At 37.2% G+C, this 16,466-nt stretch overlaps 3 protein-coding genes and 2 long non-coding RNA genes across 10 annotated transcripts in view; 3 read left to right on the top strand and 2 right to left on the bottom strand.

Moving 5' to 3' along the window:
* Positions 1 to 16,466, bottom strand: part of LOC144640157 (uncharacterized) — a 261,782-nt gene that overhangs the window by 74,679 nt on the left and 170,637 nt on the right. The window lies entirely within an intron of this gene.
* On the top strand, positions 1,529 to 3,554 carry LOC144640200 (uncharacterized). 3 transcript variants are annotated; one of them, XM_078499408.1, is made up of 4 exons: positions 1,529 to 1,710; positions 1,785 to 2,094; positions 2,611 to 2,713; positions 3,362 to 3,554. In XM_078499408.1, the coding sequence occupies exons 1-4, from the start codon at positions 1,628 to 1,630 to the stop codon at positions 3,376 to 3,378; spliced, it is 513 nt and encodes a 170-aa protein (XP_078355534.1). In that variant the 5' UTR covers positions 1,529 to 1,627; the 3' UTR covers positions 3,379 to 3,554. The 3 variants fall into 3 exon arrangements, with proteins under 3 accessions (XP_078355534.1, XP_078355533.1, XP_078355532.1); XM_078499407.1 differs by lacking the exon at positions 3,362 to 3,554 and having other exon boundaries at positions 1,785 to 2,082; positions 2,611 to 3,060; XM_078499406.1 differs by lacking the exon at positions 3,362 to 3,554 and having other exon boundaries at positions 2,611 to 3,060.
* LOC144640196 (uncharacterized) lies at positions 3,948 to 5,979 on the top strand. Its single transcript, XR_013568305.1, has 2 exons — positions 3,948 to 5,249; positions 5,538 to 5,979. It is a non-coding gene; the product is annotated as an uncharacterized LOC144640196 (long non-coding RNA).
* On the bottom strand, positions 11,337 to 15,721 carry LOC144640184 (uncharacterized). Its single transcript, XR_013568302.1, has 2 exons — positions 15,543 to 15,721; positions 11,337 to 11,905 (listed from the first exon to the last, which is right to left on the bottom strand). It is a non-coding gene; the product is annotated as an uncharacterized LOC144640184 (long non-coding RNA).
* The window catches only part of LOC144640148 (uncharacterized), a 199,738-nt gene continuing 199,570 nt past the window's right edge, over positions 16,299 to 16,466 (top strand). For 3 of the 4 annotated variants that reach the window (XR_013568293.1, XM_078499361.1, XM_078499362.1), the window contains exon 1: positions 16,302 to 16,372. The gene's annotated coding sequence lies outside the window, so the exon portion shown is untranslated. Of the gene's footprint in view, positions 16,373 to 16,466 lie in introns of all 4 variants that reach the window. The other variant, XM_078499363.1, reaches the window with a different exon arrangement.

The raw sequence follows: 16,466 nt of genomic DNA, 5'->3' as shown, positions 1-16,466 counted from the left end.
GGGCGGTTATACTGAATGTCAGCAGTACGACAAAAATAATAATCTTAAAGCGGGGCAAAATCATTACTCATGGCACGAAAAATTACTTTAGAGTACAGTAAATTATCTGTTTTCTAGCAATAGAAAATAGTTTCGCGATCCTGTTATAGTTTCGCAGCAGTTTAGTAGACTCCACAATATCTATTACATTGATATAGGATATATTCAACGTGCATTACAGAGTCTGTCGGATTAGCTCAAGTCTGCGGATCCGGAGGTCGTGAGTTCAGATCCCAGAGGGTCAAGTTTTTTATTTCTTTTTTCCTTTTTTTTTTTTTTTTTTTTTTTTTTTACCCCGTAGCAATAAAATGGTTTGTTTATTCTATCAACCCGATTTAGCTTTCGAATGCTCCTTCATGTACGATGCTGGCTTTACAGATAGACACGAAAGTCATCGATCGATTATGGCTCTCAATGTCCACTTTTTTGGCGGTCGATTACTTTCTACACGTAATTTTCAGCCACATTTTGTTTCATTGCTTCTTGTTTTTCTTTTCAAACCTCTTTAAATTTTAAAGGCCGCCTTTATACGGCCGCCTTTATACGGCCTTCTTGCTTCACTATGGCCGCCATGTTGCGCGACTCCGTACGGACGCCGTACGTACGCGCCCGCGAACCATGCCGCTATCCATGTTGACCATGAAAACTCATTTCGATAGTGTTCCTTCTTTCATGCGTATGGGGCTCTGCTCTGCGGCCCTGCGGGCCGCTGTAGAGCTCCGCTATAAAACTATGCGCATGTACTACACACAGTTTCTTGAGTTTAGATCATGTTGGAACCTTTTAAAATTATACTTTAATTATAGTTAGATTTTGTGAAGGTGTAGGTGTTGTTGTTTCTATTGGTATCAATTTCTCGAGTTCCATTTTAGCTCATTTTATTGTTTCTATTGTTCGCTGTTTCTTTGCATGTTTACCGAGTCCTCTCTCGTTTTATTCTCGTTGCTCTTCGTTGCTCTTCTGTCCGTTTTATTGACCCCTTTCTTGCTCTTTTTGCAGTTTTTGTCGCTGCTCGTCGCTACTTTTTCGCATATTTTCTCTTGATCTTTCTCGCTCTCTATCCCTTCGTAGATCTCTTGAGGCTTGTATCCTCGAAGTTGAATTTACTATACTCTCGTTTGTCAGAATAAATTTTTTCCCTTCGCGTTTTACAGTCGTTTTGAAATTTCTTTGTCTCAACAGACCGTGGCAATGCGATTTCCCGCCAAAAACGCGGGTTTCTACAGGCGTCCTCCTCGTCCCCAGGCCTAATCCGTGCGCCTTTTGTCGCTTTGGAAGCATTTACATGGTCTTACATTTGAGGATCTGTAAATGACCAGTATCGACAAAACTCGAGTTCCGTAGGAATTTCAATCCGCGGTATAGAAATCGCCAACGAAAGAATGAAATAAACTTCATTGCCCTTATTCCACCCGATTCGCGCTTAATCAACCGCATATAAGCGACTCGAATTATCATCAAATTACCGCATGCAAACGGTTAAAGTAGGCCCTATTCACCTATCGAGAATTGAGATTTGAGAATTTGAAGAGGCCAGGTTTCTAAGTCGACTATTTCTCCACAAGAAATTTTTCCTTTCCGGACATTTATGCCTCCTCGACGTGATTTTCGAGCTAAAAAGAAGGTAACTGTTTCCATTGTAAAGGAGGTAAAGCAGGAAAAAGGACAATGGTAAGTGTTCCTTTTCGTTATGCTGCGCCTCTTCAACAGCAGGCTTCGCTGTCAACCTCTTCTGTGACATCTAGTTTAGATGATGTTGCCAGTATTGCAGATGAGAATTTTGTCGACGACGAAACGTGGTCTGATTTACAAGAAGATTCTACCAAGAGGAAACGGAAGTTTCGGAGAGTTCGTCTAAGATCAATTAAAGCTCAAGGCCTACCGCGACAGAAAGGCAAGACTTGCTGCTTCTTGGCTTTATGTCAGGCAAGAACTTGTTTCAGCCCTTTTTGGAAGGATGCTTCCAGGAGATGCCTGTGGCCCTGGGCAGTTTATGTGAAGAACACAGAAACTGTTCATGCTGGAGGATCCCTACACCATCCAGTAATTTGGAAGGTTTGTGCTTTGTACCCTTCCACTGCATAATTAAAATAGGCCTATAACATTTTTGCTTTAAGCCAGGTTCATTACTTGTTAAAAAAATAACAAGTGCCAAGCATAATACATGAAATAGCTTAGTTTCAGTCTTCACTATTTTGATAAAAAACCCTAAATTACATTTTCTCATTGGCAAATATAACGGAGAAGAACATCTAAACACTACATTTATGGTCAGTCTTGTCTAAATCACTACAAAAATTAAGAAAGTTTAGTTTTAAAAGTTTTCAGACTACTGCAGTTTCGATAGTCCTTTGGGAAGTCATTCCATTCCTTTGGCAGCAGCGTACATGAATGTGGACTGGCCCATAGAGTTTTAGTTCAGGGAGATGAAGTTCTCTGTTATCTCTCAATACCTTGCTTCGGAGGTCGGATCTTAATACAAAGTAGCCTTGCAGTTGCCTGGGACTACAAGGCTACTTGTACTGCTCTTGAACATAGTGTGATTTATTCATTTTTCCTGTTTTTGTTCAGGATGGCAGATACCGTCCTTACACATTTAATGATTGTGTCTGGTGGACATCCCACAATGCTGATCATGGATATATCTGTGAAATTACAGCAATAGGTGTTACTGGTAAGGAAAAAATAGTTAATACAGTAAACTACTTGGTAACCTGTTCTTACATTGTTACATCATAGCTAAAAACTGATCAGCTCTTGTGCTTTTATAACAAAAGGGCCTGCCATTAGAGACTTGCCCACATAGGAGTGGGCCCTTAAAACAATAGTAGCGCCACTACTGTATAGACTTTACTTTAAACTATTTTAATGGCCTTTTTTAGTCTTGATTTGATTTGGTTTTCAAAGGAGGGTCTATTATACTCTGGCAATCTGGCGGTTTTAGCCTATTTTGAGCGTCAGTCTGCAGGCGCATTCTTTATTTTCTGGCAGTCTACAGTCAAGAAATTTATGGCGTTTTCGTTCTGAGCAGAAAATAAAAGAAATTGGCAGTCTATGAAGAAAAAAACATTGCAGTCTGCGGACTGATGACCCCCTATAATATACCCTCTCAATGCCGGAGTATGATTTGATTTCCCATAATATACTTAGTGTGCGATATATTGCTTTCTATGGAAATGGTCTGAAGTGATTACATTTTATTATTATTATTATTATTATTATTATTATTATTATTATTATTATTATTATTATTATTGATTATTGAGGCACTATTTTCTGCATTAATGCCTATAACAACGTCTTAAACACTTCCCTTTTGCAGGACAGTGTGTTATTTGATAGTCAAGTGTTACAACCATGCATTAGCCAGAAGCTGTCACCCTGGTTAGAAATGGCTTCTGGCCATCCTCTCCCAAGCAGCCTCAAGTTGCCTTTGATCGAGGTTTGATGAGTGCTTCCTTTTTCTCTTTCTGGAGTGCAAGGTATCACAATATATTTATGACGCACTCTGGTGGCTGGCACCATCACTTTCTAAAGCTTATGTAAGTCAGTAATGCAATATTTTTAACATTTTTTATGTGTTTTCAAGTACCGGTATTATAATGATATAATGATGATATACCTTTAGAAAAAATCTTTATTTGTGCTGCAATGGTCAATTGTTTTTTGTTGTTGTATGTAAGATCCACTTCAATTGATGCTCTATTGTTTGCAGGTCAAAGATGTATATTTGTATGTATATAAAATATGTATATTTTCATTGATGCCTTGTTTGGATGTGTAAGGAAATGTAGTGCTGGCACCAGTCATCGTCATCATCATCATAACCTTTATTCAAACACAATAGGGGTTTAAAGCACAATGCATCTGGGGTTGTGTATGAAACTAAATATTACTAATGTATTACTAAGTATTACCAGTGCAAAGTACCCAATCATGGAGAAACAATGTTTATTTAGCAAGGCAAAATCGACTCATTTTTTATTTCTTATAACAAAAAGTCATCTTCTAAAGCACTGGTCAGTAGTTTTACTTTTATGTTTCAAAATCATACTGCAATATAGTCCATGGGGCTGTTGGAGTACAAATGGTAGTGATAAATTTTACATTATTTTATTGGTTACATTTACTTATACATTGTAATTTTTTGTTTGTAAGTTAATTATTCTTATGTCATCTCAAGTGGACTAATTTTACAGTTAACTCCGCCAAGAGTTTTGTTGTTTAGCGTGTGCATACTCTTGCCGGTCCCAAGCCCGGGTAATTAAAGGAGGAGGGGCTGTAATTCATTTAATTATTGTGTAAAGTACTATAGATTAATATGTATTTTTATGAAGTGCATGAATATCATTCAGACTATCTTGAAATAGTTTTTCTTTCTACAAGGTTGCACAACTATCACCATGCCTTAGTCTTTAATTGTCATCATTTATCAATGTTTATTTCTCATTATTTAGTGAATATTTATTTTTTTCAGAATGTGTTGTTCCAGAAAATGGCCATACATACAATAGGGATTGCAAATTATATAATATTAAAATGAATATTAATTTGTTTCTATGAGTTTCCTCTACAGGTGATTATTTTATGGAAAGGGACTTCTTTTATTATTTCTTCTTATTTTGTAGAGTACAATCAGTTCCAAGCTACGGTCAAAAATTAAGTCCAAAAAATTGGATGAGACTGCCCCTGTTGGTGCTGGCTGCAGACATGAAGTTCATCTTAAATTTTTACTTATTTTTATTTAATTTTTTATTTATTTTCCTTGTTCTTTTGTTACTTCTTTCTTTTTTGCTTTCTTCCTTGCTTTTGGTAGGTCAGCTATAGTGGTAAAAGGCTGGAGGCCTTTGGTGGTCTTAGTGATGGTGAAGTAATGGAACGGCTGTGGTCATATTTTAGGCCAATAGGAAAAATGACTAAGTAGATGACTGCAGCCAATCGAGTAGATACCTTAATAGACTTTCTCATGCATTATGCAAAGAAGTCTATTTCAAATATTGATATGCTTATTATTGCCATCTGTCTACCTTTTGTGACATGGACAGTTTATTAGTAGCAGTCGAATGTGTTTTAAGGTTCCTTTTAAAAACGGTTATTTATCAACCTTTTTTCAGGAGAACGTCTATGTGACCACTTGAAGGAAGCAAAGGAAACAAAAACAGAAACAGAGGCTCAACTGAACTTGCTTCTTCAAAAGCTAGCTGGAACAGGTTGTTACTAGTTTATTGAGATTAATGACAATAACCTTTTGATTGCCAGTGTTAACATTAGTTCAGTGTAATAATGTCAGTGCCTTATATTTAACCAACTTTATTCAAGCCATAAACAACAAGTTTCAGATATCAAAATTGTTATTTTTTTTAGGGTTATTTCTTTATACCAAATGAATCATCAATCATTTGATTCATTCATTTTATATCACGTTCTTTGCCTGTTTATTTTCTGAAGGGTTATTTTCTTGTTAATGATACAAGTGTCGTTTGCTTTTTTTCCTTTAGAAGACCATGTTCTGGCCAAAAGGCTTTCCAAACAAATTTCGCAATGCACAAAGGCTCTCAGAACTGCTGTGGACGAGTACAACAGGCTTGAGTGCAGCCCTCATTGACCATGGCCTCGCTTCATCTATGGTAGACGCCAACTGAAAAGTATTCCCACTAAGACGAGAGGGAGAAACGTTTTATTAAAATGAAGTTACTGTTTTTAGAGTCTCACCTAATAGAGTTGGGAAATTTGTTCCAGTCCCACATTCATGATGTTACTCTTCCAAACTTTTTATTTGATAGAGAAGATCTCCCATTAATCAGCGACTTGGAAACAGAAGAGGACAGTGCTGTCCTCCTTAGTCTTTCGGAAATAAGTGAACTCGTGAGAAAGCTCCTCGTGATATCTTTTGGGCTACATCTGGCGTAGCCGTTAATAAAGAAAGAAACTTGATTTTTTTTTTATTTTACAGTCTTGAATCTGTAACCTTTTACAATGCGTTACCCTCCACACGGTTATATCATGCCTCGCTCACTAGCGTCGCGAATACTTCGCCGGATATCCTAATAAGCAAAACAAAGTTTGAAAAAGTTAACATTCGAGTTATGGCCCCTACCGTGTTGCTGCCTCCGACTATGGTGGCGATTTGTCTAGTTCGCTTGTCGTGCCTTGTTAAGTATTGTGATTGGAAACATTCGTTTCCATTTCATCCAGATTAGGTGCCAAACCTTACTATGACCGAAACTTTCCAAGATAGAGACTTCAGTGACTTAACTAGCTCCCCACCACCTTATTTTTAGGCCAAACAAAGGCCCCAAGGTCCGAGAAAAAATATTTTAGAGATTTGCGGCCCCCCTTCTTATTCTAGGTTCTCGATGATCGGACCACCCACTTAACTGAAGGTCTAGATCCGCCACTGGACTTGAATCGATGATGCGAGTTAGGTGCCAAATTTCACCAACTTTGGACCAAACTGCAATGATGTTACGGAAAAGGGCCGAAACGGAAGACTATTTATTTTCCCATACAGTGAGAAATGAAGTTAAAGAGAAGATGCGGGTTAAGCACAATGGGTAGTGAGTGAGTGAGTGGACAAAGGGGAGTGAAAAATTAAATAAGATGCCGCTTAGGTCCCAAACTTCACTTCATTTCAATTCTACCAAACTAAAGTGATTTCAGGGTTAATCAAAACTATAACAAAATTCTCGAACGTGATTGGTTATCAACAGCCCGATTTGAGCACTAATAGGACAGCGTAGGCGTCATGCTTGTAATTGGAATGTGTAATAGGACAGTTTACGTGTCAGGAGGGAGGACGGGAGGCAAGCGTGGCCTAGTGGGTTGGGGCGCTGGTTTTGTAATCTGTAGGTCCCCGGTTCAAGACCTTCCCTGGCCACTAGCTGGATTTGTTTCTCGGTTGTCCCGAGTTCAAATCCTCGACCACGCTTTGTATATAGCCAACTGGTCTGCCTCTTGCCAGTTGGGATTTTTAACCTTGTTATTTTCATTTAAATATTTGTTTCCTCTGTTTCAGTGGCATGCCTGTAAACTAGCTATCTCGTATAGATTTGAAGCTAAGTGCATGACCACTATAAACACCATTTATATATTATATTATGCGTCATCAGTTGCGCGCGCTGTTGGTGTGAATTTTTGTTGAGAAAAGTGTTATGTTTTGGCAATATTCACAAAGATGTTTAGCCATTTTACCTTGTTTGTTTCTCAAATTTTGTCATAGTTTTGATTCGGGAGTCCGATTAGTTTAATCATTCGTATGATTACAGACCGAATTGTACGACACAAAGTCCTATTACCATTATAAATGAACAAAACTGCGGACTATTTCCCACACAGGGGATAAAGGTAATTCAACTTACCTTATTATAGGAAATTAACGATACATGTTATTAACGCGAATTCAAAAATTCGCTTTAATTTTATTGATGTTAATTAATATAAACACGTTTACTATAAGCATTTAACCAGAAATTTTCTTAAATTCGCGTTAATTTTATCACGCGTATATTTTGTTTGCGTTGTTAAAATGCTTCGTTATATTCCTATAATAAGGTAGGTCCCAAATTTCACTATTAAAGGGTCTACTAAACTAAAGTGATTTTACGGCAAATAAACGAAAAGGCGAACTAGCTTGTATTAGTTTACTTTAAAGATAGGTAAGAATTTAAGTCAGCATGTGTGCCTCGGTGACCCACTAGCCCAGAGATTTTCCCGGTTTCTGTAGCATAAAATGGCTGTAGTATTCCTACTTCCCCCTAGATGAGATGCTTATCTGATGCCGTCGTACCCCAACATATTGCGGGGTGAATGAAGGCACCAAGTTAAAACAAGTTCTCAATAAATAAGTAGTAAGTGCTTTTAAGAAGGTAGGGAATGATGCTGGACTTCGTTATATAAGAAAGTACGTGGAAAGTTGTTCAAGTTTTGTTGGGGAAGCGCGCACACTAACATCAAACATAGAATATGCACATGGCATTACTACTACTAAATATCACGCAGGTATGTATGATTTATTGGAGCTCTGGAGGCACAGGTGTACCTATAGTGGGTGTGATCATGATTCCGGGCCACGAGTCACCATCGTAAATTTTGACAAAGGTCCACCACTGTCGTGCCAAAGGGAATGATAGATAAAATTATATCAGCAAGTGTACATATACTGATGTGGGATGGATGCCTCGAATATTTTTCTAAACTTCGTATTTTGATGTTATACACGTTATAGAAGGCACGTTATAACTTGGGTTTAGATACGGTTGATAAGCCAAATACTGATCTCGGTCGTAGTTCTTTTGTACATTGTCATTTTGTTCCATCCTTATTGAGCTAAAGTGTTAACCTATAAGTATTTGAGAGTTGTGGCTTGACCATTACCCGTCTAAAAAAAATGGTCGATATACCCATGTTTCACACCTATTACTGTTAGATGGCAATGGATTTCACTGCGTATACTGTCTCTCGTGAACGCAGCCATATGAAATATATAATGCCCGTAACAAGCCTGTCTTGAAAGTGTTTTAGGCGATACATCTATTGCTGACATCCATAAATTAGTGAATATGCCCCACATAATTTCCCGTTCCTTTTATGCATGAAATCAGGTTAAAGGTATCAAAATATGTCCATCGTGAGGCCATAACGAAATTGACACACACGTAACGAAATTAGCACATGCCAAAATTACTGCAGAAAAGTTATAATTGTAATTATTTCAGACCTGATTTAACGGATTAAATTGGTGAAACTGTAAAAAAACAGTCATTGCTTCTATGAAAAAGTGTCCTGCTTATTGCGCTGAAGTTTAACGCGGTTATTGAATTGCTGACTCTCAATCTTCGCTATATTCGTTAGGTTTTGTTGTCGTACATGCATCACGTAGCAAATCAACCACAAGTCACACAGCGTCCATCGTCGCCATCCCCGCACGATGATACTTAACTATTTCTTAAAATATTATTGTTCTAGTTCATTCATGGTTTTTACCGACTAGTTTCTTCTTAAAATTGTGCAAAAAGGTCTTTTTTCTGTCCTTTTCCAGACGTCGGTCTAGTAGTCAGGTTTAGCACACGACTTCGTTATAGCAATAAATTACCATATTCCTCATCAGTGTTTACAATTGTGTGTAAGGGCATACAGTTTTAAAGGTTATTTTTGAAGGCGAATTGATGTTCCTGCTGCCAAAAGATATAATAATAGCTATTTACCGTGTGTTAGCTAACCATGTGAAGTCTTTCTAAACATTTATAACGAAATTAGCACAAAAAGTGCTGGTGTCCTCGAGTCATCACAAAGTGAAAGGTCTCCACTACATCGTGGACTAGCAATTTTTTTCAGTCGATTTAAGTACCAAATGTAGAAGAAACATTTTTCCCAGGTAGTGTTGGGGAAGGGGGACGAAAGGTCACAATGAGTGGGAGGGGGGAGTAGGAGGAGGCGAGGAAAAGCAGGGGCATTCCTAGGCAATTTTTAGTAGTACGCACAAAGTCAGTAAGAGATGAGGTTTCATCTCTAAGGGATCATACGAGTTCTGTATACACAAGCTTTTAGGGAGGTTTTGTTTTGTTCTTTTTTTGCATTCTGAACTGAAAAGGGTTTGACAAATCAAGATATAAACTCTAGATTTTACCTTCACTTGGCTCAACCAGAAAACCAAACTTGTCAATATATTATTTGATAGCATTATTACATTGGAGCATGTTAACGTGTTTTTAATTAGAAAATGTCCGTTTATTTCTTTACTTTCATAGGCATCGCATTCGGTAAATATTTTCCGTAAGCAATAACTATGTGTAGACCTCATGCGAAATTTCGATAAAAACAATTTAGAAGCTAACCTTGTGTTCTTTTTTTTAGCGCAAAACGCCCGTATTGCAATGTCAGAGTCCATCAGATTATCGCTTTAAGCACCAGAGCAAAGTGCCGCTCAGTTCTCAAAGTTGAGCGCATCTTGACTCTAGATCTTCTCATAAAGATAAATGGCCGCTCTAGTGGACACTGGCAAAGTAACAAGGCTTGTTCGCATTGGTTATATTGAAATTCGGCCAGTCAGAATTACTTCTTGACGCAGATAGATATGCCGTATCAGTGCTATTCAACTGATCATGTACAAACCAAAAAAGAATAGGAAAAAGAAAACGTTGACAGATAAAAGATTTTAGATAGACAAAATAACATTTTCGTGACAACTTGTTGTAAGTTTAATTCAAACTTATTTTGAGTTACTCGTTACCATATTTAAATTCTTCTGGAAGTTTACATACATTTGAGGTTGAATGAAATGAGTTTTGAAAATGAGTCGAACAAAACTTTGCTTTCTCGACAAACGTTCACGTTTTAGGTGCAGAAAAAGTTCAAGAGAAAAACATCAGTACGCGTAAAGACAGTACACGACTTTTCTTCTCTATTATAAGGTCTGTTAAATGCAAAAATAATCTGGGAAATTCTGGTACGCAATTGCGTACTTTGCGTAACGGCAGGTACGGCCCTGGAAAGAGACGTGACGGTGACGCACTGGGAACCCGCGATTCACTTTTCTTTTTTAGTTCATTGCAACTGAAATAAAAAAAAAACAGCACGTAGTGTGCGTAGCATATCTGCAAACTTCATTTCTTAATTGAAAGATTCGGATCAGGAGCTGGGGAATGCTAGCTCTCTTAGTGTTTTTGACAAGGAGCGGGTATCAGAAATTAAACGCTTTATCTCTGAACACGAATTTTCTGCCTCCTGGGGTCAACTCAATAAAACATTTGCAAGTGCAACAACAACAACAACAAAAATAACAACAAAAGTTATGATGACGCTGACGATTACGGTGACGATGACTATGATCATGATTGCTTTACACATATGATATCGTGCACGCATTCGTGCTCGTACTACCTCGCGACTAGGTCCCGGAACACGGGTAAAATTCTGGTTCGGCACGGGTGAGGCAAAGTCGTTTACACGACAAAATTTATCCGTGCCGAACCATTTTTTGGGGACGCGTACCATTTTTACCCTAGCCGTGCCAAAAATTTTCTGTCGTGTAAATGGGGTTTAAATGGGGCCTTAAGTTAGTTAGATTTGGGCTTGAACTCACATTTCAAGTCCAGCGATGAAAAAACAGTAGATTCGGTATGTTATAAATTCCTCCCTTTAAAAAAGCGCTGACCTCTACATTAACGGCCTTCGAGTAGTCTAGCATAGTTAACTTTTCACAACATGCCGCGTATTTAAATTAAAAAAAAAAAAAACAGAAAAACAAACGACCTAAATCTAGCTCGCCAATAAAATGAAAAAAGAAACGACAATAAACCCCAAATGACAGATCGTTTAATAAACTGTCAACTAAAATACAAACATCAATTGTACTTCCATATCATAATTCTTAGGCAGTGTACTCGACTTTCGGCTACATATTATTTCCATTCGGTGAAAGGTGTGTGTTCATAAGATATGTTTCATTTCAGGGTCAAAGACAATAACAGCAATACAATGTCACACTGTTTCGTTTTATTCAAAAACACTTGTTCAGCACTAAGAAAGACGCAACCTCGTTCCCAGGGTCCTCGCTAATATTATTTGAGCATTTTTTAAGTACCAGGCCACTTTATAAAATTATATATCTCTGGACGCTTTTCCGAACGAAGTATATATAGTTGGCTTGTGGAAGATGCGGATGAACCGTCACTGGACGTGGATGACTGGCTGAAGATGGACCGTGAGAGAGCAAACTTTCGCCGTTGCGCACTTCCATACAAGTGTGGCTTTCTTGGATCTATCCCAAATTCTTTTTCCAAAGTGTTGGGAAAATCTTTGAACACAATTCCCATCTGCCCTGCTCTTACATAGGGCATTTTCTGGCCTGCTTTTCCCACAAGGTCACCTACAATGAAACCAAAAAAGGTGATTTAGTTATAATTGCATCCATTGTTTTGACAAGTTTTCTTTCCATTTAGGTTACACTATACCTATTGTATGTCATACAGCAATACACCTGTTTATTAATAAATTTAAATTATGCATAAATTATTACTATAAATGTATTAACTATTATTATTACTATTAAAACTATACAATAACTCTATCACACAAAACATACTCAATGTAATAATTTTGTGTGTTCAAGAGTCTATTGACAATAGTTTTTATTCTGATTCTTTGGTTTCTTAGGCAATAAGGATGCATTTTGAAATGAAAATTATATTTCCTGTATTCACAAGGCAGTTTAGCAGTTATTCATTTTAAATATAACCTAAATAACTATTGTGCTATGATCTTAAAGCAAGTATAGAATAATACAAGGAAGGGCATAAAAATGATACAGAATTGTTTATAATTCAAAACTGAGTTCTTGAAAACCTTATCAGGGTGGGGGATTTCCTGAATTGTCGACAATTTCAAGTTAGGTTTATGATGACCTTAATATATACCATATATACCATGTTGTATTGTTTTCTGAATCAAAGAATAATACAAAGCTTTTCATACTGCATTTTCTGTTAAAAACTTCCTGCAATACTTTAACAGACACTTTTCCTTTTTCCCTTTGCTTTACTATCAAAAAAGAGAGAATCAAATAAAAAAAAAATATGTTAAAAAAGGACATTAATACAATATAAACAAAGTACCCCTAATGACTATCTGAAAGCAACAGATATTTAGCAAGAATGCACGGCACTGATATAAGAATAATAGTTAGTAATAAACACAATGATAATATTGTCTAGCCCAAAAAATGTCCACACCTGGATGATCACCAAAAACACAATGGTGTTTACCAATTAACTAGGCAGGATGATCGAAAACAAGCAAAGAATATGATAATTTCACCTCTCACATGACATCTCTTGGAAAAAATTGTACCCTCGGCTTATTGCTTTCTATGGAGCATCTTGATACTAGAAGTCTGTTGTTTTCTAGAACCGCTAATTCTTGAACTATTATTATTATTATTATTAACTATGATTTTTTATCCAAATTCTGCAAATTAATTATATTCTAAATTAATTTCAAAATGTGTAGTTCCAAAAATTATCCATATCTCCCCCACAAAAGGGATTTTTCCTAAGGCCCCCCCATCCTCTGGTAATTCCAATAAGGTTCATACATTTCCTTATAATTATAACCTTTTTGGCCTTTGAGACCCCTTCTATGCTCTGCGACCAGCTGCTTTTTGGGAAAATGGGCCTGTGACCAAGGAAGGCAGAAATCAGAACTTTACCCCTCCCACCCCCAGGAATTTTTTAATCCCTCCTGTGGGGGGGGGGGGGGAGTATGGAACCAAACAATGCAGCTTGAATAGAAATAATTATTAATTGTACTGCATTTTAATATTAAGCAAAGGAGAGTTTAGCATGCTAACCATCAAGCCACAGCTGTGCCTCACACTTTGTGACAGTAATAAATGCAATGTTGCTGCTGGTTCAATGATAATTTTAATTATTTATGTAAAAATATAAAGCATACATACAATGCTTGTGAGATATAAAGTAACTAGCTAGGATTTTATATCTACTAACGCAATACGGTAAGTCAAATTATTACGTGGGAAATAGAATGGAGAATTTAAATTTTAAATAAGGGGTTTAAATTAAAGGGACACTGTCACAGGGATTTTAATGCTTTTCGCTAAAAAGTACTTAAATTGGTGAATAGGTCTTCTCGTAGATGGAGTGTACCAAGTACATCAAGTTGACGATAGAAAATAAATTGTTGTTCAAGGAGAAAGGGAGCCATAATAATTTTTAGGTGTTTCTCCAGTCCACAAGGGCAAAACTTGAAAACATCAGCCTGGTTTTTTCAAGTGGAGATCTAATGTTCCTGATGACATCACAACAATTAATCACTTGATATTATGTTTATCGTCTCAGTACACTTGCATGGTGATTTTTAACAAAATTGGACCACTATTCGTAGTTCCCAACCCTCCAAATTTATTTTTTCCTTGGTGGCCATTTGGCCACCAACTGCTCAAGTTTGGTCACCAGCTCACACTTTCAATCCTTCTTTTCCATTTTAGTCGCCAGGCTGGCGAGTTCGGTTTCAATATAGTTGCCAGCTCCAAAATTTTAGTCGCCATGGTGACTAAAATGGTCTTAACTTGGAGGGTTGTTTCCATGTCTTTAGGCACTTGAGGTTTTGAATATAAACTGGTGACAGTGTCCCTTTAAACCCTTAAGTCTTAAGGTTTAAGAACCAGGTATTATTTCATTCATTCAGTAAAGTCAGTACATTTATTCATTCCGAAAAGTCAATACCCTAATTATAACCTGCCTTCATAGTATTGTTGGTTTGTTGTTGTTTAATGATCATAAGGGAAAATATAATACACCTGTATTAATAGGTCTACTTATGTCAAATAAATAACCTAGCTTGATATATTTCTCAAACCCTGTACAGCCGTAATATATTAAAGCAATAATTTAAAATGCAAAATGTAAATGTAAAATGCACCGATGAAAGAAAAATATTTCCATACATTTCGGGGCTACTGCCCCTTCTTCAGTGTAAATTGTAACGCCAGAAAACAGCACGTGCACGTGATCAGTTTGAAAAGTGACAAATTAAAACGTACAGTACGAGCGGGCACGCTTGTTAGAGTGAACACTAATTATATGCGCTACACAGTCACACGGAATTTCAGTTCGAGATTTCTGTGTTACTACAGCCATAATAAACTTATCAAATTCCAAGTGACTCATCATATTTTCGTATCTGCAGGTGAGTAGACTCAAGTTCACTGAGGATGACCACTATCAGGCCTAAAACATGTTTTAACATTCTAGTTATCAAGATATGAGCTGCTAAAGCATGTATAGCTTTAGTTCTGTATTTATTTACTCAGAGAAATTATTATTTTTATTACAAATCAGATTAGTAAACAAGAATTTGCTATATACATTTTTATTGAACACTAATAATATTTAAAAAATAATAAATTTATTGAGCTACCGTAATGATTTGATTTAGCGCCCTCTATATTTTATTTTTAATTTATCTTATGGTGGTTTTAATTGAATAGGGCATTGGGCTCTATGTTGTAAGTTTATAAAGGCTGCTTTCTATGGATAATTTCGCCAGTACAATTAAATTTGGCAAGATTTCCGCACAGCCCCCCATTAATTATGCATACAATATTCTGACTGATTCGTTCTTTTCATGATTGCTGTTTATGTATAGTGATAGTATGAAATAATTGCATACATAATTAATGTAGGGGGCTGTGCGGAAATCTTTCCTTAAATTTTAATACAGTTAGACATTTAGTTGAAATTCAGTTATTCGAAACTCCGTTATTTCGAGCTAAAATGCTTTCATCGAGTGCTGCCTCGATGATAACCTACAGAACTAGTTCAGGTTATCATCGAGGCAGCACTCGATGGCCGATATCAGCTAGCTTTTAACACTTTAATGCATGAGTTGTAGTGAAGGAAAGTAATTTATTTTTGCTTATAAGCGTACGACATAGGAACTGAATTATTCATAAATCATAAGCTTATATTCAATTGTTGGAAGCTTACCTTTACTTGCTCCTCAGGCAGCACATTCCCTAATTATGCTTCCCATTTCCCGTCTTGTAGAATTCATCCCCTTTTCATGGTACTTTTTTAAAACATTTTTTTGTTCCTCTGAAATCAAGCGTGTGGTTCTTTCTTTCCAAAGCTGGCAGCTATGAAAAAAACTCTAAACCAAGCAATCGGTAGCCCATTCTCGTCCCCATAGCCCTTTCGTTTCTCTTAGCCGGCTGAGCCTTGGCACGAGAAAACGAAGGGCTCTGGGGACAGAGAATTTCCAGTCCTAGATTCTAGGACTTCCGGTCTTCATGTATGCAGTCATGACGTTTCAAAAGAATGTATGAGAGAGTCGTTATGTTTTTGACTTCCGTTTAGGAATTTTTTGTTCCAAACAGCCAATCAAAAAAATTCGAATTAATTCAAAAATCCTATGTCCCCAGAGCCCTCCGTTTTCTCGTGCCAAGCCGGCTAAGAGAAACGAAAGGGCTATGGGGACGAGAATGTCGGTAGCCATGTTTCCCACGTTAGTCGCATGCGACAGCGACGGTGCCTTCCGACTCACATATTTTACCTGATACGTCACAATTCTCGATAGGTGAATAGGGCCTACTTTATCCGTTTGCATGCGGTAATTTGATGATAATTCGAGTCGCTTATATGCGGTCGATTTCGGGCGAATCGGGTGCTTATTCTGCCGGCTAAGCCGTGTGTGACCGTTGTATAACTGGGAACGAACCTTTGCGCTTCGACCAGAATGCATTGCGACTTTAACAAATTAAGATGGCTGCCGAACTGGAACCTTGTGAATTGTGTGGGTAAATTACTAAATTAAAATGGTAAGTTTCTTTAAAATAACAAGGACTAAAACTAGATCATAAGCACGTCATTTCGCTCATAAGATGGCGTAGAGAGAACCCGAGCCGCATAAAG

Source organism: Oculina patagonica, unplaced genomic scaffold, assembly GCF_052425735.1.
Source record: "Oculina patagonica isolate OP01 unplaced genomic scaffold, crgOcupat unplaced2, whole genome shotgun sequence".
Classification (NCBI taxonomy): domain Eukaryota; kingdom Metazoa; phylum Cnidaria; class Anthozoa; order Scleractinia; family Oculinidae; genus Oculina; species Oculina patagonica.
Note: the sequence above shows the minus strand (reverse complement) of the source record. Positions and strands in the feature narration are given on the sequence as shown.

Coding starts and splice junctions, on each gene's coding strand:
- LOC144640200 (XM_078499406.1), top strand. CDS start 1,628: ATGCCTCCTCGACGTGATTTTCGAGCTAAAAAGAAGGTAACTGTTTCC. Junction 1,711..1,784: donor AAGCAGGAAAAAGGACAATG/GTAAGTGTTCCT, acceptor TGTGACATCTAG/TTTAGATGATGTTGCCAGTA. Junction 2,095..2,610: donor ACCATCCAGTAATTTGGAAG/GTTTGTGCTTTG, acceptor GTTTTTGTTCAG/GATGGCAGATACCGTCCTTA.